The sequence below is a fragment of the Tyto alba genome, unplaced genomic scaffold (assembly GCF_018691265.1).
Source record: "Tyto alba isolate M040663 unplaced genomic scaffold, T.alba_DEE_v4.0 Super-Scaffold_5, whole genome shotgun sequence".
Taxonomy (NCBI): domain Eukaryota; kingdom Metazoa; phylum Chordata; class Aves; order Strigiformes; family Tytonidae; genus Tyto; species Tyto alba.
In genome coordinates this window covers 4,798,428-4,821,333 of record NW_024881326.1, presented here as the reverse complement: position 1 = coordinate 4,821,333, position 22,906 = coordinate 4,798,428, and the positions used below count along the sequence as shown (strand labels likewise).

The following is a 22,906-nucleotide window of genomic DNA, read 5'->3' as shown; positions in this document are numbered from 1 at the left end:
GGAGCCGCCACCCCCGAAACGCCGCCGCTGCGGGAGCCGGGCGGGGGCGGGGCGGGGCGGGACCGTGCGGGGGTGGCCGGAGGGAGCCCGGGGCTGCGGGGAACGCGGGGCAGAGCGGAGCCGGTGGCTGCGGGGGGAGCCGGGGACTGAGGCAGACGTGAGGCTGAGGGGAGCCCCGGGGCGGAGTGGAACAGGAGGTCGAGGGGAGCCCGGGTCTGAGGGGAACAGGAGGCTGAGGGGATCCTCGGTGGCTTCGGGGAGCCCAGGGCCTCAGGGGACACGAGGCTGAGGGGAGCCGTGAGCTGAGGGGAGAGAACCGTGAGCTGAGGGGGACATGCGGCTGAGGGGATCCCTGGTGGCTTCAGGGAACCCCAGGGCTGAGGGGGAACACGGGGCTGAGGGGAGCTGTGCTGAGCGCAGGCCCAAAGGGGAGCTGTGGGGCCAGGCAGACCCCAAAACTACGGGGGTGCAGGTCAAGGCAAACCTTTCTCAGCTCTTCCTCAGGGCAAGGGGGGGGTCAAGCCGGGCGCACAGCATCTGTCCGGGTTTCAAACCCAAGTCTCAATTCTGGAGAGGTTTGGGCTCCTCACCGCTGCGGCGGGGGCTTTGTTCCCATTGGCATCTAACGGGGGGAGCCCAAGGGCTCCTGGTGCTTTTGGGGAGCTGCTGTGCCACTGCCCAGGGCACCGGGTCACCTGCACCGTGGGGGCCTTGTCTGGAAGGGGACAGTGGTAATAGTAAGGGATCTTACGAACAGCCGCATGAAACCCAGCGTATCCACATGCACACACACACATATTTATGTTTATGTGTGTGTGTATATATATATAGTATGTGTGTATATATTTATATGATGTGTGTACAATCTCAAAAATGAATAGTTACAGACATTACCCAGCAACTTAAATACCACAAATCCTAACAAATCCATTTTCACCCGCTCCGCTGGAGCAGGTTCTTGCCTCCGCAGGGCAGAGCACAGCGTTCGGGAACCTGAGCAGCAGCGAACGTTGCACAGCCGCATATGCCGATACCGCGGACTGTATGTCCCAGTTTTGAGCGGGCTGTCCCAAACACGGCTTGTCCCCCACGGCTCACGGCTGAGCTCGAGCGCCTGCTTGCGCAGCACTTGCCTGAGCAGAGTTTTGATCTCTGGCGGGGAAAATGAGCACGTATGTTACTAAAAACAGTGACTAAACTGTGTGTATTAACTCAAGCATGGGGAAAAAAAAAAAAAAAAAGGACTATTGACACTTTTTTTAAATTTATGAAAGCGTTGGTGGTTTTTTTTTTTTAAATAAAGATGGTTTCATTAAGAGCTCCTCCTGCATGACTGCTATTGAAATAAACACATCCACAGTGGCTATTATATTAATTAGATCCTCAAGAAAAAGACTTTTATATAGCGATGAGATAGTTAGCCAGCTTGCAAATTGGACTAGGACAGTCTTGAGGAGTAAATGGCAAGGAAATTTTTCAATACCCTTTGAAATATATCTATTAAAAAATAACAACCTTGAAAGATCCTATTTTAACGTACCTCAGGACAGGGAAGAAAATGATGAAGCACATTGCACAGCAACAGAAACGGTGCAACAGAAAAATATTAAACCTATAAATCCAAGTTAGCAGCACATTAACCAGTGACTCATTGCCCGCGATGCTTCGTGGGGATCTGTTGCACTTTACCATATAATCACTAGGCATTCAATGCCCATTAGTTCAAGCCCACAACAAATTGTGGTTTCTCTTTAACTTTCCCTCTCCTCCCCATGCACTCGCAGCAGCGTGAGCTGCAGCGGGGAGCAGCCGAGGCGCCCCGACTTGCAGGGCTGTGAGGAGCCAAGGAGAGCACCAAGGGGTGGGCTGGTGCCCAGCAGATGCTGTCATAGCTAGAGGAATTCCTGGAGCACCAAGGACCCATTTTTCCCCAGAAAATAAACCCGCAGGATCCCGTGATGCAGATATTATTTTCATCTTCTCTGAACACATGCATATAGATGAACACACGCTGCATGACTAGGCAGCCACGATATTAATTAGCAGTAACCGAGAAGGTAGGAGAAAATGAGCTCCTGGGAGAGCCTTTGTTCTGGTGCCGTTTTAGAAAATGGAAAATCTGGTGTCTGAAAGAGTAAGACAGAGACTAACCTAGATTTGCTGCAAAAGCAGGTTTGTTGGCTGGGGAGGGGACAGCGGGTGCTGGTGAGAAGCCGCGGGAGCGCGTGCACTGGTGGCAGCGCTGGCGGCAGCCTCCACGGGCTGTCGGCACGCCCGGACTACGGGCGACCCTTCAGCCCTCCTTCCCGTGGCTCCTGGGGCGCAGGGGCCAACCTTCCCCGTCAGCTGGCAGTGCCCGGGGGACCCCACAAGCCGGGTCCAACCTGCCCGATGAAGCCGAGGGGAGCTCCGGTGCAGGCAGCTCTGCCGCGCAGCCTGCACTGCGCACGGCCAAACGCGGGCCAGAGCCCTTCCCCAGGGCCGCCTATGCGTGCAGCTCCCGTGCAAGGTGGAAAACATCCATGCATCAGCCACCTGAGTGGGTGTTTCTTCTTTCGTAAATTTATTTTAAGGCAGGAAAGCTGGGACAAAAGAGGGCGAGGGCTGGAGAGCGACTCCCTCGCTACCCTGCGCTGCCTGTGGTCTCTATCCCAGAGCGATGATATTAATTTCCTTTTAGCATTAGATGATGAAGGCCAGATACTTAGCAGGGGCTTTTGTGAGCCCAGTTCCAACCCACTTCAGGCTGGTGGGTGGTGAGTACCATGTGTGCTCCAAATGGCAGGAACCGCTGCCATGTAACCCCGCATTAAGAGCCCGGCGCCCGCCTCAGCAGTCCCTGTGGCTGAGGCGGGATGGTTTCAAGGCAGGCAGCTCCTCTCAGGCAGGAGGTCTCTGCCGTGAAGCCCAGGCTCGCTGTGGCTGGGCCACAAAGAGGGAAGGTCCCTAGCCATGGTCAGGGACGGCGAGGAGCCAGCCACCCCCTGGACCCCAGCACTGCGATTCACAGAGGTTCCCCCACCTCTAAATATTTTGCCAGTCAGTTGTAGTTCAGTTTTTTTCCAAAACCAGCCAGTGTCCTTTACACCCCGTAGCTGGCAGCTGGAAGCTAAAGCAACCTCCAAGCCCATGGCAGCGCTACGAGGAGGAGAGTGCATCAGCACTGCACGCACCATGCAATTTTAATGCCCTTTCAGTTTCCAAGGATACAAAAAACAATCAATAGCCGACACAATCCCTCGCTGCGGGGCTGGCTGCACAGGAGCTGCCCGAGACGGCCCGTGCCTGTGGCCCAGCCTGGGAAGGTGCCACGATCGCAACACACTGGTGAACCAGAGCACCCGAACCCACCGGCTGACGTCCCCAGCCCCACTCGCAGTGGAGCTGCTCATCACCCCAGAGATGAACTGCACCCAAGCCGAGCCCTGCGAGCGTAGGCTACCAAACAGCCCCGAGACCGGTTACTGCAAACAGCTACAGGCTGCACACCGGGGTGCTGGGAGTGCTGAGACCGGGGCTGGCTAACCACACGTAGCAAACAATTTATTAGCTAGTTCCAAAAAACATCCCTGTTAAATTAGGCCTGTCCAGGAGATGTGAGGCAGAGGCAGATTACGCTGTTGACAGGGATGTGATTGCACCCATGACCTGCTAGCTGATGCGTGCCACTGTAAAACCCGGGACAGAGGGAAGGTATTAAGCGAATTAATGTTTATTATTTATATGATGCCCACGGTTAGTCAGGGTGGTGCAGACAAGCGTAAAGCCACACGGTGCTCGGAACTGACAGCCCAGCTGACAGCAGGCACTGGGAGTGCAATTTAGGACTTTGTGACGAGGTGACAGCCTTAGAGCCTCCAACAGCAGTAGCAGGAGGGAAGCGCAGGCAGGGCCGAATGCCAGGAGCCACATGGTGAAGCTTCTGTCCCACCTTGGCTTTTGGCTGGGCTAAAGGGCCTTTTGTAGTGGTGGGCTTCTGTGGCAGACTGGCAGCCTCTGTCCCCAGGAAACCTGTCTAACCTCCCTCCCTAAATGCCAACTTGTCAGCAAAATGCTTCTAGTGAGCAGTGGGGTACTACACACCAAGGCACCTCCAAGCACGCTGGTTGGGGTTCCAGGGGTGGCATCCTGCAGAGGTACCACTGGTCCCCCAGTGTCACACCGGGATCAAATCAAAAGCAGTAGAGCAGACACAGGCTTGATAAATATAGTCATGACTGAGTGATGCTGGCTGTCTCATTAATGGTCCCCCGTTAATATAGGAACACATTACCTAAATGTCTTTCCTCCACTAGGCTACCAGGCTCCTCCTGTAGCTATCAGAGAGAGGCAGGAACATTTTGAGAGTTATTTATCCCACCCATCTTGATGGGATGAGCCATCCTCCACCATCACTGCTCTCTCCCTTAGCCATAGAGGAACAAAAGGCCCAGCACAAAGCAGCTGCCCGACCTCAGACAGTTTGAACTGCCCCATCCCCTGAGCAGGAGGCTCTGCCTCCTCCCAAGGAGCTTAATGACGCCACAGAGATGGGGCTGCAAAGCCAGCTAGGATCTGTGCTGATAGGAGAATGTGGGAGAGACACAAATGCAGAGAAACTCCAGAAATAACCAGAGAAGCCTCCTGAGTCAATAACAGTGCTCCAGGGCAGTGTTAGCATTTGCTTTGCAACCTGAACGGATGGGGGGAGGTTAAATTCCCGTACATGGGTGGGCGTGCCCAGAGGATAACCTTGTCCCTGCACCCCTGCAAGTGGCAGGGCCACCCTCTGGTGCCACACAGCACCCACAAGACACAGCCTCCACCCCAGTGGCTCGCACATGCGAGCAAGTCAGCTGGGTTTTTGAAGAGACATAAAACCTTTGCAAAACGTTTCCCTGGGACAATAAATTAAATGTCAGCTCATTACCATGGGATGGCTTACTCCAGATGCAGCTCCCGGTGTCTTATTTCAGATTATGATCACATTAAAATGGTCATGGGTTGGCCGGTCAAAAAAGGAGGGGCTCCCATCAAGAGATCATTATATCTGCCTGAGTCTGCTTGAATCCAAGAACAGATCCTCCACTGGGAATATTATGTCCTTGTAGCTATTCAAGTCTTCCCAGGAAGGGAACAGGATCTGCTTAGAGCAAACAGAAGCCATTACAACCAGGATAAATTAGTAATGGTGAGTGGGAGAGAGAGGAGAGGAAAAGAGGTTATTGTGATTTTTCTTCCTACAGAGTGGGTGTCTGAGCTACCTACTTTGTCAGAAAACGGCTCCCTAGCTTCCCCTCCAAGCCCAGAGCTCAGACTGCTTGCTTACAGATCAAGAGCTACTTTGGATTGTTAATAACTAGCAGGAGGGCATTACGGGTTGTTAGATGCATGAAATCTGATTTCTGCTCCTACTGGTAGCGTCTCAAGTTTAGCAGCAGCACAGGCAGGTCTGTAGAGTGAGAAAAGGCAAAATATACTTGCATTTGCTCTGTTCAACACCACTAAACACATGCCTTTTTATCAGAAGCTGCAACGCCTGTGGAGGACTAATTGGGGGGGTGGTCTTTAAGGTGTTGCAGGAGCTAGGACTGTGGGTCTGCGGTGTTCTGTATTTTTCATTTTGTGAAATATAGGATGTCAAGTGATTTGCTAAACACTGACTGCAGTCCTGGAAAAAGAAAGGAAAACTGACCAGCAGAAATGCCTTCATATTCAGGACTCCTTCCTTTCCTCCTAAAACGATTTATTAAAGCAGGGCTGGTTTAGCTAGTTTGGGTCTACAACAGAGGTTGGATTGCCACGGCCCAGAGACCGGTCCAGCCATAATATGATTTTACAGCATTTTAAAAGGCAAGTATCTGCCTGCTTACGCGAGCACCTATTTCAGGTCACTTGCAGGAAAATGACTGTACCACCACCAGCCCCTCTCCAACAGGAATGCTAACTAGAGTCTGCTGGCACAAACCTGGTGGGACCAAGCTCAGACCCTGCTCCCATTTATGTTGTTCCACTCCTAAGGATGCTGCTGCCTGCTGACATCTTCATCCAACTTCATTCAGATTTTACTACCTGACAGGAGGCATTTCAGCTGAGTGAACGGGAAATTAACACAAAATCAAAAGGAACTTGATCTAGAGCTGCTGAACTCTTCTATGGCCCCTGCAGGACACCTTCCCAGCTCTCCACTAAGTCCATCCCTCTTTCAGAAGAGATCTCCTACAAGCCTTTAACAGTAATTTCTCCATGGGCCTCCTGGAGGCCAATGCTCAGTTTTTGTGCTGCTGTGAGCTGACCCAGCACGCTCCAACCAACCAACATGTTCAGAAGGGTGGGAGAAGCTGGCCAACACCTCAAAAATGGGAAGGGCCATCCTGGCATTTCCGGCTCTTGCTCAAACCTCATTGCTACGAATCTGGTATCTCCTGCTCACAGCAGGTCAGGAAATGGTACTGTGATACCAAAACACACTCAGAGTCCTCCTGTGGCCTCATGAACTTCACCCTGACCCTTGCTGGCAAAGCTGCTTCTCATGGCAGAGCCACCCGTACAAGGAGCCTCCCAAAAAGTGAAGCCCCTGGGCAAAAGTGGCTTCTCCTGGCTGACCCCATGGGAAGGGACTTCTGTTTTCAAGAGCTTTCCGCAGGTCAGTAGGATCTTGTGCAGCAGCGATGCTGCCGAGAGCAGCACGGCTCCAGTAGCACATACCTTACAGCGTCTTTGCAAACATGCTTTTGCATGGTGCTTTGCAGTGAGCTTCCCAATGTCTGCTGACCACCTCTGCAACGGCGCTCAGAGGGACATCTCCTCCCGGGTATCCATTTTAACAGTGCCAGCAGATGACCGGGACACCTGAGGGGTGGAGAATAAGCAGGTGGAAAAGATTAAAGCCATGAAAGATATTAAAGTACAAAACAGCCAGCTAAAACAACCAACCAAACCTGGTGCGGAAGATGTTCACTCTTAGTTATCAGGAACCGAAGTGTGTTTATTTATTCAGTTTTTGATATATCGGTCTATTTGATATATTTTTTTACTTAATTTAACAAGCCTGCAAAAATACAGCATTTATTATTTCAGTGGATCACTTTATTACATAGGGGTTTTTTAGCCAGTGTAATTTTCTCCCCGAACCTCCATAGTACTTCAGGTTTTTTTTCCTGTCTTGGTGAAGGATAAAGCTCAGCAAATATTTAGTAATTGATAATTAATTCAATCACTTTGTTTCCATCTCATCTGAGACACCCATTCAGAGGATGTTGTTCAATATTCAACAATTCTTTCTTTCTCTTTGGTTAGCTTCTAAACTATTTTCAATAGCTTCCAATACCTGTAATACGAACAGTTTCGAATGACATAGGCCACAGATTATATTTGCATGATGGGGCAGAAATATTTTCTAACTTTCTCTCCTTTTTTTTTGCTTGCAAGGTTCCTGAGAAAAACTTATATAAATAAGGCATAAACTTGAAGGAAGCACATTCATTCTCACAGAAAGAACATTAACAGAAAGGAGTCGTCCAGCTCTACTGTAGATACTGAGGTTTGTATTTTATATTAAGAAGATAGAGCCCAAGGGTGCCGGGCTGTAACCTACCATTTCCCAGGCCTGCTCAGCCCCCAGGGTCACTTCTGTATCCAGCAAGAGCTCAGTGACCGCAGTCAGGTCCCGCCACGTCACTGGTACCTGCATGCTCGTATTCAGGGAAAGGAGAGACTTAAAACACATTTACTGGATGCACGAACTCTTACCTTCTTTTGGAACTTTGCTTAACCCATTCTACAATGAACTAGTAAATACAGTCAGAGAACTTTCCATCTGTTTTTTCTTTTTTTCTTTTTTTTACCAGTTACTACTCAACTCATGTTATCAGCACATACCTATGGGCCCAAGAGTCTTTTACATGTAGCATTCACAGGCAACAAATGTCAACATCATAAGGTGCATACAAACAGGCTGTTAACCTTATACTCACAAGCTCTTCCACTCCTCCATATGACACTGTCAATAAAAGTCTTTTTCTGATAAAGTGCTTTCTGCACAGTAAGCGAAACAGACACAGCACAGCAAATTTTACTACCTCAGATACAGCTGTGCTACAAATGTGTGTGTGATTTGGCAGTGTAATCTTTTGCTCTGATAAACTATTAAATGCCAAAGAAAGCTTCTTAAGTTAATCAGGGCTTAATTTAAATAAACAAGCCACCAAAGGCTTAACGGAAGTCCTTTATGGAATCTGAATGCAAAAACAGGCTGTTCACAGTCCTGGGCCAAGTTCATAAAAGCAACTGCACCGGGATGAAACTGGCCCATTAACCCCCTTTTTTTTCTCCTTATTGGTATCACCAATGAAAAAGATGTTGATTTTCTGAAACACCAACACAACCATTCCCAGCTCCATTGACGCAGTTTTGGCAACATGTGCTAATACTGCACGTGAGGAGGAGGAGGAGGAGGAAGAGGAGGCAGAGGCGGGATGACTCCATTTTTGTGATGGAGAGGAGTCAGCTGAACTCTCCAGGAAGAGACCCGGACCTGCCCGAGCCGAAGCCGCCGGCGTTGCTGGCCGCCTTCGCAGCCGCAGCAGAAATTCCCCCCGGGAGCACCCGGCGGGACGGGGACGCGCTCGGGGCGAGAGCAGCGGCCCTGCGGGTGACTTCACTGCAGCAAGCCACCGCTCCCCAGTGAGCAGGGCTCCTTCCAGTAGGTAAGCTGTATGTATGCATAAATAGTCACGTGCTCAGCGCCTACGCAGGTAAAGATAATAATTTAAAAACTCTCATCTTAGGCCCGATATTGTTATTTTATCCCGCAAAGGCAATAAATGATCAAATCTTGGTGAACAAAAACACGCCAGACTGGAGCCCATACAAAATATCTTTGGCTGACGTGCTATATATATCAGGTTCTTCATTAGTCATTATTTAATTCTGTTGCTCTGTGGACTCTCTCTCAGTGTTTTCAGTACTATGACTGGTACATTTTCAAGTATTATCTTTTTCGAACTGCAAAATCATCTTCCTTCTTTATTTTTTTCCCATGAAGGCTGCTGATTATCTCCCAAAAGCCTTAATTTAATGAAAAAGTCTTGTTATTTTAAGTGCATATTTTCCATTCATTTATTTACAACCATCTTTGCTAAGTTGAAAATTTACACTGAGCTTGAGTTAAATAAAATCAATACATTAAAGAAGAATATCAAAATATTCACGGAGCCAAAATCTAGGGTAAGATAGCTACAAAAAATATTTCTCCATGACATTTCACTTGCCCTCAGGCAAAAATGGTTCATTTTGACATGACAAAATTTAACAACTCTTCTGCTTGCTTTTTCATTACTCAGACCACGCTAAAAATAGGTACAAGGAGACCAGCTGACGACTAAAGAAAAACATTCTATTTAATCACAATATGTACATCCAAAATACAAATTGCAAAGCTGCATTTCAAAATGCATTCACAACGCCGCTCTGCCACCGTCAATGTGCCGGATGCAAAGTTCTTACAACCTACTGGCAAAAAGGAAATCCCAGCCACAGACAGCTCGCTGACAGGCATCGGGGTGAGGAAGACCAGCGGGGCAGCAGGAGACCACCCCGGGCAGCTGTAGCCCAGCAGCCACCCTTCGCATCCATTCACTCCCCACTTACCTCTCCCACTGGCTCCCAACATCTCCAGTGTGGTTCTGGCCTTTCCTTCCCGACCCGCCGCGCCAGGCTAACACGAGACTCCTTCCTACATCATCGTTTCATATTGAAATGTTTTGCACACAAGGCATTTCAAAGGTGCGATCAGGCCCATCAGCAGTGTAGCCGTATTTCACACTCGGGCAAGCGCTGTGGTTTATATTGCACTGAAACTGGCCTTTCATAGAGAAACTTGCCTGAGGTCACTGAGGAAGCCTGTGGGAAAGCTAGGAAAACAGCCCCTGGCTGCAAAATCCTACTACCTGCAGGAGCATCACTTCTCTCTTTCATATTAAATCGGAACGGAATTAGTATATTGAATTCCTCACTGTTCTCCTCACGCTGCTTCATTTCCTGGTTCAAACAGTCCTCTCTTTCTGTAGATTCACCTTGGATGTCAATTTTCCTCACGTTAGAGACGCGTTATCACCAGCGACAAATGCAAAGCTCCCATTCTCAGACTGTGCTGCTGGTGACAGCTGCTGGAGCAATTCTACATCAAGTACAAAGTGTACCACTTGCAGGGGAATGTGAATAATACCATGCTGCTGCTTTAGTACAACTACATCTCTGCACGGAAAAAAAAAATGGCACAAGAAACAGTAAAAAAATAAAAATATCTATTAGATATCTCCTTTTCCTTCTGCCAATGCTCCCAGAGGCTAATGGAATTCAGTTACTGAATATAAATGATTAAATAAAAAGACAAATGAAGTTTCTTCTTGGTCGAAACAAAGTATAGCATCAGCTTGGCATCTTCCATGTCCTCTGTCAGGGAATTAGTACTTAACATTTAACATTTCCAAAGTGCAGTCCATCAACTGCCTGATTAACCTGACACATGCCAGCCCCGTGGATGGTCTCTATCACATCGGTGCAGGAAGTTTCCTAATTCTAATGACCACGTTCAACCTTTCTATGGCACAAATCGTAGGTTATTTCAGTTTTTTCCTCCCTGCCAGTGAGCGCAGTGGCAGCAATCCTTCAATCCATTCATTGGCAGCTGACATCATCTCCTGCCAAAAGGCCACCTCCTCTTGCGTGGAGTCCATCCAGTCCACAGAGATGCCATAGCTCAAACCTGTAAAGAAGAAGAAAACTGCTACGTTGGGAGCTACACAAAGAGTTTCTACTCCATGCAAAAATACTCATTGGGATGTAACTGCTACAGGCAGTGCCTTAACATAAAAGGTGCTGACTTCCCTTCAGCAAGCTGCATGCTAAATGCCTCCTGCTCTTCTGCTAATGACCTCCACTTTACACCAGAGTTCAGAATTTAGTCAATGTAAAAGCCAGAAAATGCAGCAACCCTAAAAATACCCTGCCAAGGAAAATAATATTGGGCTCAAGCCCTTTCTGCTCCTTTCAGAATGGTAAAGAAAGCCTAAAAGGCTTGGGTTTCCCCTTAAAAGATTTTTGTGTGGACAAAGTGGGGTATTTGTCAAAATTCTCTTGCTCTACGCTTCATTTGTATAGGAATTAAACATATGAGAGCAGAAAAGTGTGTACTTTAATTCCAAATTGATTATTCAACCAAATTTTCAGGTGCTAACCAGTTGTCGGTGATATAAAGTTCTAAATTTGGATCACAGCTTATCTTGGGGTTTGCATTTTTCTGTCTTGCTTGTGAGCTTATTCTTGTTGCCCCTTCCCACTCGACAGTTCACAGCCCTCCTGGTGACAGGTTAGAGGTTGAAAACAGAACACACAAGCAAATCCAAAAAACAGAGGTGCACCTGCAAGGCAGACCTTCCAGCTACTACATGCCTTTTCCTGAGACCCTCAAGGAACAGTTAGCCTTTATTGCAACGTTCTGAAATCATCTTTTTGTCTTTCATCTCTCAGAGACCCCTCTTGCTTAACAATAAACAGTTCAGAAAACCTTAGATATCCCACTTACAATAATACAAAGGTGAACATGCTATCTGTCAAAGGCTAGGTATGGGATACGCTGAAAGTCAGGATATTGGCTTAAAAATATTGGAATTTTCCTAACTTCAGGGATGACTAGCCCCACTGAAATAAAACATTTCCAGCTGAGCACAGGTCTAAGTCCTCCTGAACTGAAACCTCGTGCCATCAACTCCTAAAGACAGTGACTGTCTCCCAGGGGAGCAACGGCATTTTCAGCACTACATCATCTAAATAAAAACAAAACAAAAACCCAACAATAACACCTTAGTCTACACCCAGACAACTCCATTTTTCCCGTTTGTGATTTAATTCCAGCTGTTGTACTCTCAGTACTGATTACCTATCAGATCAACCAGTGTTAGCTCACCCTGTTTTTCAAACATTAGCTATTCCTGCTATTAAAGGGTTTCAAGGGAGGAGGTGATGTGGACGGAGTCACCAGGTGGTGCTGTCCCACACGGCATTCATGGTGTCTCCATCTCTGGGCACTCCTCCCTGCCAGGAGCAGCAATACAAGGGCGATGTGTGACACAGTCTGTTTTCCTGTAACAGCAGGAAAACTCTCTGATGGACGCAAGGAGATTCTTGAGTTTTACCCGACCTTAGAGCTGGTGTTGGCAGAAAATGTGGGAATAGAGGGTTGCTACCGTGGTACCAGGGCCCCTCCATCCCAGACACAGTGCAAGTACAAAGACTCTCCAATTACTAAGACTCCCCATCCCTGGTTTCTCCCCGACAGGAAAACGCTCTGCAACTTTCCATTATATCATGTGGCTCAGCAATATGGTAACAGTATTCATTTAATGTAAAGGAAATCACTTACCTGTCCCAAGGCCCAGCCTGATTCCTCCAAGGAAATGGTTGGTAAGTTTTTCATGATCCCACACAGTCAGTTCAACACAAGCATCCTTTAGATCCTCTGTATGAAAGCCATCATATACAATAGTGTGATTGAAAACAGGGTTTGTGTCTCTTTTAATGACTCGGGTCTTTTGGTAACTCTTCTTACTGGTGTCTGGAAGCACATAGCTTTGCGAGGAGAAAAAATACAGCATGTAGTATTAAATATCACCTGAGATTTAAATTGTTCCTACTAAGTTCCTTTGTCTAAGCAAGCTTCAATTCTGAAGAAAGGAGGAAGCGGGTCTCAACATAAGAAATCTCTGTAAATTTAATAGGAAATGTTCATAATTCCTGGATGCAACTTTTTTTTTTTTTTTTTCCAAAAGCATCCATTTTCAAAGCAAACATTTTCAGAAAGGAGGGCAATTGCTTAAAATTGCTTTTGGCAAGTGTTTGGGTTTTTTTTTTTGCAAACTGACATTTTACATTAAAAAATTGACATTAGTTTCACATATTTTTATTTTCAGAAATTTTAATCACTTAGATGACTAAGAGGGCATTTCAAAATGGTCTGTTAGGCTTTTTGAACAACAAGCCTTTCTTCAGGAGAACTCTGTAAGGATCTAAAATATACAAAAACCACAGTGAGCACTGGAAAATGATGAAAAAAATCTTAAAATACCCTTAAAAGATTTTTAATTTTCTGGAATATTTGCAGCACTTTCTCCCATATAACAGGCAAAACTGATGTTACAGGCTGCAGAAAACATACACATACTAAATTCTGGAGAAGATCAAAGCAGGATCCAACTGTCTGTATGTCAGATCTGGCGAGTCCCTAATGAATTCCCAAACTTTGCATGCAAGCCCGTATCAAGGCAAAACTCACAGCTTCACATTAACACCCTGGGCCGAGGTACAGGGCCCATGGATCCCTCTCACTCAGATGTTATTGAGGCAAATCACTGAGTGAGTCACAAACAGTGATTGACCAAGAGCTTTATCACAGCAAGGATCTTCCTAATTTGTCCACAAGTGAATAACAAGGGTAATTCTCTCCTACAGAGCCCAGTGCAACACAAAGGCTTTACAGTATGAAGGCACAGCTAGGTGAGCCTGAAGAAAGAGAAGAAAGCGTGCCAATTTGTGGAGGCACGGACCCAGAATCAAAGCCAATAGCATGCTCATGCACTTACCATTTCACAAAGGAGTCAACTCCAGAAGGACGCAACTGCAGCAGGTCCTTGACGTCTTTGACCCAAATGTGAACTTCTCCAGAGGGAGGATTCTTGGGACCTGCCATTTAGGAGAAGAGAAAAACTGTCGCGCCAGTCTTTACAACAGCTAGCAAAATGACAGGCTTCCTCTGCGGGGACCTGAGGGAGCAGCAACATGACTTCTCTGCATACTCACTCCCTCGTGAGCTCTGCACCCCTCTGCCTGGGTGCCACAGCACTCCTACCAGCCCTGTCACACCTGCAGCTGCAGAGGCCTCCTGACACAATCTGCTGGCGCTGCTTTGAAACGGGAAAGGAGCAGGAACTGCTGGGCAAAGCCAACCTGGTGCCGGCCCCACAGTAAGAGGGGCTGTGTGCTGCTGCTACCACATCACAGCACCCTGCAGCGCCCACAGCGCTCATAAAAGCTGATGAGTTTGAGGTTGTTGAGCCCTTTCTCTCTCTCCCCAACACTTTCCCAATAAATCCAGATGTGACACTCAGGTGTAGGCTGCAGATAGCGTTATCAAGCACTGCTGGCTGTGCCTTTGTGCTGATCTCTAAGACCTTGCACTAATGAGATCACCCTTTAACCAGCCCTTAAAGAGATGAGGCACTGCAAGTTGCGTGCCTACATCTAGGCAATACTTCCTAATGCATGAAACAGATTTTACCTAGGCTTCCTGGAGGGACATACTTAATAGACAAATTCATCACTCCTCGATGATCCACACCATTAACAGCAGAAAGGCTCTGAAACAGAAAGAGTTACGATTGACTAAACAAGGGATTGTGTAAACACAGCAAGGCAAACAGCTTTTCAGTTCAGTGGAAGGGCACAAATGAACAACCTCTGACTTTTCATGGCTGAGGCAGCCCGTTCTCAGGGCAGCTCCTTTCTTTGTAGCTTTGTTTTCAAACTCAGTCCCTCAGAACCAAAAGCCTGAGAATTCAGAGCAAGGCTGCCCTTCCAGACACATCCAGCTGGACATAATTAAGCATCTTAGTTTTGAAAGACAAATGTCCTTTATTTTCTGAAAAGGGATCTCAAATCAGGCCTCTGAACCCAGAAACATGCAGGAAGCTGTACAGGCTTTACAAAAAGTGGCACTTGAATACTTATCTCTCAAGGCATGTTCAACTGCATCACCTAGTACTCTGCTGTCTATTTTTAAGCGATGGTTCTTTATGTCAGTAGAGAGAGGCAGGCAAAGTCATGTCAGAGTTTCTGTTGAAAAGTGTCAGATCACATTTATGAAGGTGTCCCTACAGATCAGTCACCAAATGAGATCCTAGAAGGCCCGTGTTCAGAGCACTGAATATTGCACTAAGGTGTCCAGGGCTTGTGGGAAGCTTACTGCACTTCCCCAGGTACAATTCAGGTTGGTCTGCTCCACCACACCACCCAAATACCTCAGAGGAGTCAGGAAGGACTTCTGCTATTCCTAAAGGCTTCAGGGTTTGGCTGGGAAGCAGGAGGATTGCTGCTGAGACGCACTTACTCGGGGCTTCAGCGGGTACCAGTTGAGTTTCCTGTTGCTCCAGTCCCAGCTGGCCAAGTCTACTTCGATCTCTCCCAAGAAACTGTTACGTCCCAGTGGATCATTGTGCCAAACAGAGAGATTTAATTTTTGGATCAGCAACACCGTTTTCTCTATTTTATACTAGAGGAAGAAAGACAAGTCAGGATGTTCAAATTTTTCTTCTGTTTCTTTCACAACCAGAAATGAACTACTCAAAAGCTTGAATAAGCTCTGACGGAGACACTCAAACCCACTCCACACATGCAATAATAGACTGCCCTCGCGCTGAACACTTTGGGTTTTTTTTGTCCTGCAGCAATACTACCACCCTGACAAAGCTTTTCTGCTGAGCACAGGGAAGCCTAGCACAGCCATTCATCACAGGGCAAAACCAATATTCTTTAAAGAATTATTAACACAGGCCCGGGCATTGTTAAATAATTCTTGAGGCATTTTTGAGTAAGATCACACAACAAAGACCTTTCTTACTAGTCCCATGTCTCGTGACTGTGCACCAGGGAAGAAGAACACCCCTTGCTCTGGCTGAGGGCAGCACAGGCTGCAGGACCTTATCTCTTCCAAAGATCACTGTGGGGATTTGACAAAGAAATACTGCGTGCCACACAGATGGGTGCAGAGAAACCTTTAACATCTCTGCCCCCCACAAACCCAAGGGAAGAGCAGCGCAGCGTTGGCGGGAGGCAGGCAAAGAAGCCTGGCCAAGAAGGCAGGATCCTTCCAGACCTGACCTGGTACAGGTGCCTGCTACAACACAGGTTTTCAGAGCGTGTATTTGTTCTTACCCGTAACACCTCATTATAAATGGGATTTACTGTCCTCTTCTTCACTGAAGTTTTCCTCTTACCCATTCTAGCTTTGTCTGGGAGCAGGTAAGTTTTAACATACCTAGAAAAGAAAACAAACTCCAGTTGGATATTGTTCCATATTGCCAAGCTCCAACAAGCGGGCAACACTTGAGAATGGTGACGGAGAAACAAAAGACCTGGAGTTGATTCTGTGAGGGCAAAACTAACTAGGAGACATGCTAGGATATTAACTTGTCGTGCATGTGAAGCTATAAATCTCCCTGGAGATGGGTGGATGCCACCAACATTCAGAACAGACAGCTTTCTAGGCAATATGGGAAGCCAGGAAGGCCATATATCCATTTTCTGAAATGCCCATGACTATAGCATCTCCGTACATTCACAGTCAGGGTGAGATTAGAGAGACAGAAAGAGGTGGAATGTCTTTAAACCTTTCTCTCAGGGTTCATATCCAAGCTCCTTTTCATCACCTTTCAAACCAGAGATCACTAACCTCTGTACAACTGCCATTGTGCCCCTAACAGCACTTCTTTACAGACTTTCTTTTCATATAGGCATGTGTCTGCATCACCAGAGTTATTATCAAAGTGTAACTACCAAAGGGTAGATCAAGGTTCACATGGATGCAGAGAGAACATATTCCAGTGATAACAGGAGCTGTCTTTTTAGTGATCAAAGCTTTCTCAATCTGTTCAAATTTAAGCCTGGCAACATTTACTGATGTCAATGGCTCCAGAACCATCAGCTAGGAAAGTCCCAGCAGAAAGCATGCACCAGAAGTCTGAAGGAAGGAACAAATCATGACATTTAAAAAGAGAAAACATACAAAAAAAACCCCTCCAGAACACAAAATTCAGCAATGTAGAAGTCACAAGGCACCAAAGCATCACTCACGGGTCAGATCTGCCTTTCTTCTCATCCACAACAGCCAAGTCCTTGCACTGGGACACATGAACCTGGAACTCCCGGTTCTTCTCATCATAGTCTAGGGCAAACTCCACGGTACCTTGGGCATCCACACTCCCAAAATCACCGCTGTAGACACTGAGCACACTGCCACTCACCTGCCAGGTAGAAGAGGAAGGTCAGTGCCACTGAAATAGGCATCATCCTGACTTGGTTTCTGGACAAAGACGATAGTCTGAGAAGTGCACTCCCAGAAAAATAATCTACAATTTCTGTCCTTGTGTAGTATTCTGTCCTTGACACAGAAATGGTCCGCATATGCAACTGTGCTCAAACAAGCAAGGTTTGGGGAACCTGAATAAGGGTCTCACAAGGATGTGCTAAGCTAGACCATGACTTTAAAGCACTATTCTTCTGAATGCTCAAGAAATGCCCAAGATTTTTCACCCCTAAATCCCAGAGTCGAATATTACTGAGCGGACCACACAAGCTTCTTCCCTTTCCCTGTGCTTACAGTACAAACAGCTGCTATCCTGACCCAGTCTCATCATTAAGAAAGAAATACGTCAAGAGAACTTGATCTGTATATGAACTTATCATTTCAAGTATATATAGGCACACGACTGTCAATCAATTTTTAAAATAGGCTAGTAAGAACCATATCAGATGAGAAATGTAGGAAAAATTATTACTATCTTGTTGATTGCTCACAACAAAAATAGATAACACCCCTGTCCTGAAAAGCCTCTGTCTCACCAGAGACAGCCTGTGTGCATCTACTTGACACAAAGGCAGAGGAAAATGAGGTTTCTGTAGGTATAAATCAGGAGCTAGGCACCCAAGAGTCACTTGCTTTTCCAGAACAAACTGCATTTGCCCGTACACCTTGGGCTCCTTTTTTCAAGGCTTTGTCTTTCACTGGTAGAAAGTGATGAAGCAGAAACAAATCACAGCTCCAGAAAAATTAGAGAATTTTCTACTGCATCAATCACTCATGATTCCTGATGTGATAACATAAAAGCTAATGTTGTTTACAAAGCAAATAATTGATCCTCTTGGCAATTTTCTGTGGTACAGTCATGAACATGTATCAAAAAGTTTCCTAGCAATTAACCCAATTCTTCTCTGTCTCCCACTACTTCCTTTGGTTCTGAATTTCATTCTTTTATAACCTACAAAAACCTGCTAAACATTTCCTCTCAGTCCTTGGAGCTGCATTTACCATCCCATCAGGATACTCACCCCAGCAGAGAATCCAGAACAAGATTTTCAAGAACACCTGTGTGACTTGGACACAAAAGGCTCATTTATAGCTCCAAGACTCTCCAGACTAGAAGGACTCATGCGCCCCAAAGTTCAAGGGGATTTTTAAACATATTTATCTACATTCATAATCTCTCCCTGTCAGCTTTGCTTCAAATACATTCTTTAAACCTCACATATATGTCTTAGAAATACCTGTAACAGTAATACATCAAATTCAAGCACTTTTAAGCAGCCCCCCCAAAAACGCTGTCTCTAAGAAAAATTTAAAACACACTCAACTAAACACACTCAGCTCTTTTCAGCTTTCCTTAGAAGTTGGAGCTCTAAATCACGCTTTTGCTGTCCGAGTTCCCTCAAACTTGCTGACAGAGTAAAAGGATGAGCTTGCACAGGGCACCCATCTGCAGTCCCAGCTCTTGCAGAGCTGGACCACAGACATGTCATTTGATTGCCATGTGCCTCATTTCCCCATCTAGAAAAAGCCTGCCCCCCCCCGCCTCCTGCACACTGCTGGGCTTCAGAGCATCTGCACTTTGGAGCGGGGGCTATCGCTTACTGTGAATTTGTCTAACAATGACTCGGTGGGTCTCTATTTGAGATGGTACCCGGAGATGCTCCTTTAAAGCAAGTAATTAACCATCACCGTTCTTTTAATAATGTACCGTGCAGAAACCAACAGGATACTCCGGAGGCCACATCATCAGTATCAGCCTAAATGCAGTGTCACCCCGTCTGACTGAGAAAACCTATCCAGCGAGACGTACACGTTAAATACCTACCGAGGAGACAGATGCCATGTCGGACGAGTGGCTGCCAATGCTAGGCGTCTTTTTGTGCTTGTTAAACTGGAAGCTGATTTCCGAAGCCGTGTCTGATTCAGTCTGCTCAGAAAATAACAAGTATTTTTAAGCTCTGCCTTGTGAGAACTTTGCAACACTACAGAGAAAAACCAATAGCTCAGCAGAGCCCCATTAAGCAGCGATCAGGTTAGGAGAGTGGAGAAGAACGCAGGGAGTCTCCCCAGAGGCATTCCCTCCGACCAGCAGCGAACGTCATCATTAACTGCCTCCAAACAGAGCTGCATGCAACCACCTGGGCTCTTGGAAAGGGCACGGAATAGTGTGGTTTGAGACAGAGGGAAACACTAAAACTCCTCCAGGACAGAAGAGTTGGTCTGGGTTACTGGGGGTTTTTTGTCTTAAGGCTTTTCTCATGTATTTATGACATAACCAAGGCATGCTCTAAATCAAGTACTGTCGGTGTCCAGAAGAAACATCCTCATGAAACCGACTGCCATTCAGGGAATGCTGTGAACATTATACCAGCCATTTCTGGCATCTAGCCTACCTCAGACAACAGGAGAGGAGAGGATCTGCTCAGCTCTTTGACTCTTTCCGGTTCAAGAAACTGATGGGGTATCAAATGAGGTTTATTGTATGCTGTGGATACAAACAAGAAAGGCATCACCTTGTCAGAGTCAGGAAAATATGAGAAAGACACATTTTTGTTTAAGGACACATGGAAGGAGAAAAAGCTTGTGAAGGCACTGAAGTACCACCTACTTGCCCCGTCTCCGTCATCAAAGCTGATCCTCCCCAAGACAAAACTGCTAGATAACATCTTAAAGCTATTTTCAATGTGTTTTCATTCAATGTGTGGGAGTGTGCAAACTCCCTCTAGTGGCTAATTTAATTCTCTTATTAGCCTAAGAATGTGTCTTGTTTGCATCACTCTTTTTGTAGATTTAGTTTACACTAAAACCATTCAGATCTGCTTCCTTGTCAAAGAAATCAAGCATGCTCACATTTTCATCTCGTAGTACATTGCCCAGTACAAAAGAGCTGCAAAATATTTATACATACAATTTCACCATTGCATACACCTCTCAAATACTCTGCTAGATAAAGAGGTGGACAATAGCTGGATGTCTAAAAGAAAAAAGTCAGAAAGCTTCACCTCAACTTAGAAAGATGGTTACTGAACTGCTTAAACATCTAAATAAACCCTATTTGTTCTATCTTTATCTTTTCTCAATAACTCCCTTGAAGATGACTATCTATACCCCAGAAGAATTTGTTTTTAGAAAATATATGTGCATAAACATGCATACACACATATACACTTGTTTAGTGTGTTAGCCATGATGATACATTCTTCAGTGCTCAAAATGCCCAAGAACTTCTTTGACATTTTTGTTTTATATGATTTACCTTTTATATGATTTACCATTCATTTGATATTTACTATTTTTATTTCCAAACACAAGCAAAGCATTAAATCTAGCCCTCTCCACAGACTACTTGTTTTACTGCAAACAAGTAAGTGTAACTCTGCAGAGGACGCTTTCTGATGATGAAGTTGGTGGCTCTAAATAAACTTTAATAAGGGGAGGCTAAAATCTTGGTTGTGTGAAGACCACAGCACTGAAGAGCAACGCATGTGGGACCTGAAGCTCTGAGCCACCGTGCCGTGTGACATCGCTGCACAGGACGGGACACGCACTTGGCATGAGGCTACTGGAGGGGGTGGCACAGTCACAGGGCGACGCAGCCTTCGACAGGGCCCCGAAGAGGACTCTCCTGCCACCCATAACCAGGGGTTGGGCTTACTTAAAACAGGCTCAATTGTTTCCTCTAAGGGTCTCTACCCTCCCTTGGGCACTGCCTTCCCAGTCCTGGCAGCCTTGGTCTTTCCACTTTGCTCTTAGCTGTCCTCTTGGGCTTGCCAGTTTACACCTTTTGGGGACTATTATTGTCTTTCTTGGCTGCAGAGGCTGCCACTGCCTTCCTTCAGGCCCCCTTCCTTAGCTGCAGCTTTCTTGGGCTTCTTGGTGGCACAGACAGATCTCTTGAGCATGGGCTTCTTCAGGTTTGCTGCTGGTTTCTTGGTTGCCTTCTCCTTAGCTTTTCATGGTTTCTCAGGGAGGAACTGTTGCCGTAAAACATGCCCCAGATGGTAGCTGAGCAGTTCAGGCCAGCAAATGGGGTCTGCTCTGGGTGAGGTGAGAGGCCCAGGCTGGGCACTGCAAGCCCTGTGGGAGTGTGACAGGAGTCTGCGGCACGGCTCGCACACTGGACACGAGGTCTGGCACCTCTGATTAACCCACTGCACCGGCTGCCATGCAGCTCCCACAGTACTTACTGGGGGAAGAGGAGAGAGGGGTACAAGCTTCTTGTCAACCTTTTGAAGGCCTTATGTTTTTTGCTAAAGACATAGAGGAACATACCATCAATCTAGCTTCAATTTCCTGGCTCTGAATTTAATTTTAGGCACTATACGCTCTCTAATTTGATGACAAAACAATGTCATTTTCCTTGCCTGGTACATGCACAGAAGCACCAGGGATGCAGGACTCAGGCATAATGCATTACCTTCAGGGAATGTAAACCAAAAAAAGAGAAAGAAGTATGTTACTCACTCTCTGTGGTTGTGTAAATGTTCACCATGCTCTTTGCCAGATTAATGCTATTTGCTCGGGCCAATGCCTGAGCAGCAGGAGAATGATCCCCATCTTCCTCTGGAATACACAAAAAGCCAAATCAACATGGTAAATAAATAAACACAAAGAGGCAGTGTGTCAACAAGCACGTGTGTATGTGTCTCTCCTAGCTTGCTCACTCTGCTTAGAGCACACTGCAGTTACATTACACAGGGCTGCTTTCAAATCATCAGTGTGCTTTAACGTGTCTCCCTGAGAATAACTGCACACTATGATGGGATATGTAAACAATGAATTAACCTGGTCCCTAAAACAGACCAGCACTTGCAGAGAGCTTCCAGTGCAACACAGCCATCTGTTACTATCATCCTGAAATGAATGTAATAATAAGGCAAAAAACCTGAGAAATGTAAGAATGACCTTATATAGAAAGGAAATATTTATGTTGACCTGAAGTGCAACTCAGGATTTTCACAGCAATGTTACATGGGGTAGGAAATAAGCCAAGAAATTACAGCATTAAAAATCAAAATCAGAGGATTCTACGGAAAATCCTCACCAACAGGTCTTACCCAAGTACATAGGGGACAAGAAATTTGGAAAAAGGAGATAAGAAGCTCTTTCTTAGGTCTCTGTTAGGTAGAGAGCAGAGCTGTGGGCAATCAGAGCCCACATGTAAAATGAATTGCAATTAACAATAATTTCTGCTCATAGTAACAGTCACTACAAGAGCCCATCAAACCCTGAGGAAGAGGCTGACAAAGTGGTGATACTATTGACACCATCCTGGTTGAGAACATGGTATCAGAACCCAGACAGATCAGACTCCTTGTTCAGTCCACTTTGGTTGCAGTTTAATATCCAAATTCACTTGTGCATTCCTAAAAGACTCAAAATGGAATTTGAACACTGACACCCAGTGGCTATACCAAGGTAGCCTAATGGCCAATGTATTTATTCAAAACTTTGCTTCATGTTTTATTTCTTCTATTTGTGTCAAACTTATCTCTACCACCAGAAAGAATTCCTCCAGCCCCAGATTTGAAGAAAGTACAGTCCTCCCAGTGAGTGAAATAAAGTAAGTTCCTGTGACCTGCTGTAGGTAGCACTAAAGAAGGGAGGCTGTCCTGAGCTGAGGTGCTTGCAGGTAAGGCACAAAGGCTGGTAGTAGGCAGGAAGGCAAAGGAACATGGCACTGTCCCCATTTACACTTGCACTGGGCTACACAAGATCTGTTTCCAGAGCCCTTCGCTAAACACATTCCCCACATTAACTCTGCACAAATTGCAATATAGGATAAATGGA

At 46.2% G+C, this 22,906-nt stretch overlaps 1 protein-coding gene across 5 annotated transcripts in view; it reads right to left on the bottom strand.

Moving 5' to 3' along the window:
- Positions 1–525: 525 nt before the first annotated feature.
- Positions 526–22,906, bottom strand: part of LOC104361434 (synaptotagmin-like protein 2) — a 33,654-nt gene continuing 11,273 nt past the window's right edge. For 2 of the 5 annotated variants that reach the window (XM_032995965.2, XM_032995960.2), the window contains exons 7-16: positions 21,581–21,679; positions 19,510–19,601; positions 18,942–19,043; positions 16,885–17,054; positions 15,967–16,069; positions 15,143–15,304; positions 14,315–14,393; positions 13,620–13,719; positions 12,404–12,609; positions 9,082–10,747 (exon numbers count right to left, since the gene is read on the bottom strand). In XM_032995965.2, the coding sequence (XP_032851856.2) occupies positions 10,602–10,747; positions 12,404–12,609; positions 13,620–13,719; positions 14,315–14,393; positions 15,143–15,304; positions 15,967–16,069; positions 16,885–17,054; positions 18,942–19,043; positions 19,510–19,601; positions 21,581–21,679 (1,259 nt within the window). In that variant the 3' untranslated portion in view covers positions 9,082–10,601. Of the gene's footprint in view, positions 1,153–3,164; positions 6,832–7,576; positions 7,674–9,081; positions 10,748–12,403; positions 12,610–13,619; positions 13,720–14,314; positions 14,394–15,142; positions 15,305–15,966; positions 16,070–16,884; positions 17,055–18,941; positions 19,044–19,509; positions 19,602–21,580; positions 21,680–22,906 lie in introns of those variants that run through there. The other 3 variants (XR_004407565.2, XR_004407564.2, XR_004407566.2) reach the window with 3 other exon arrangements.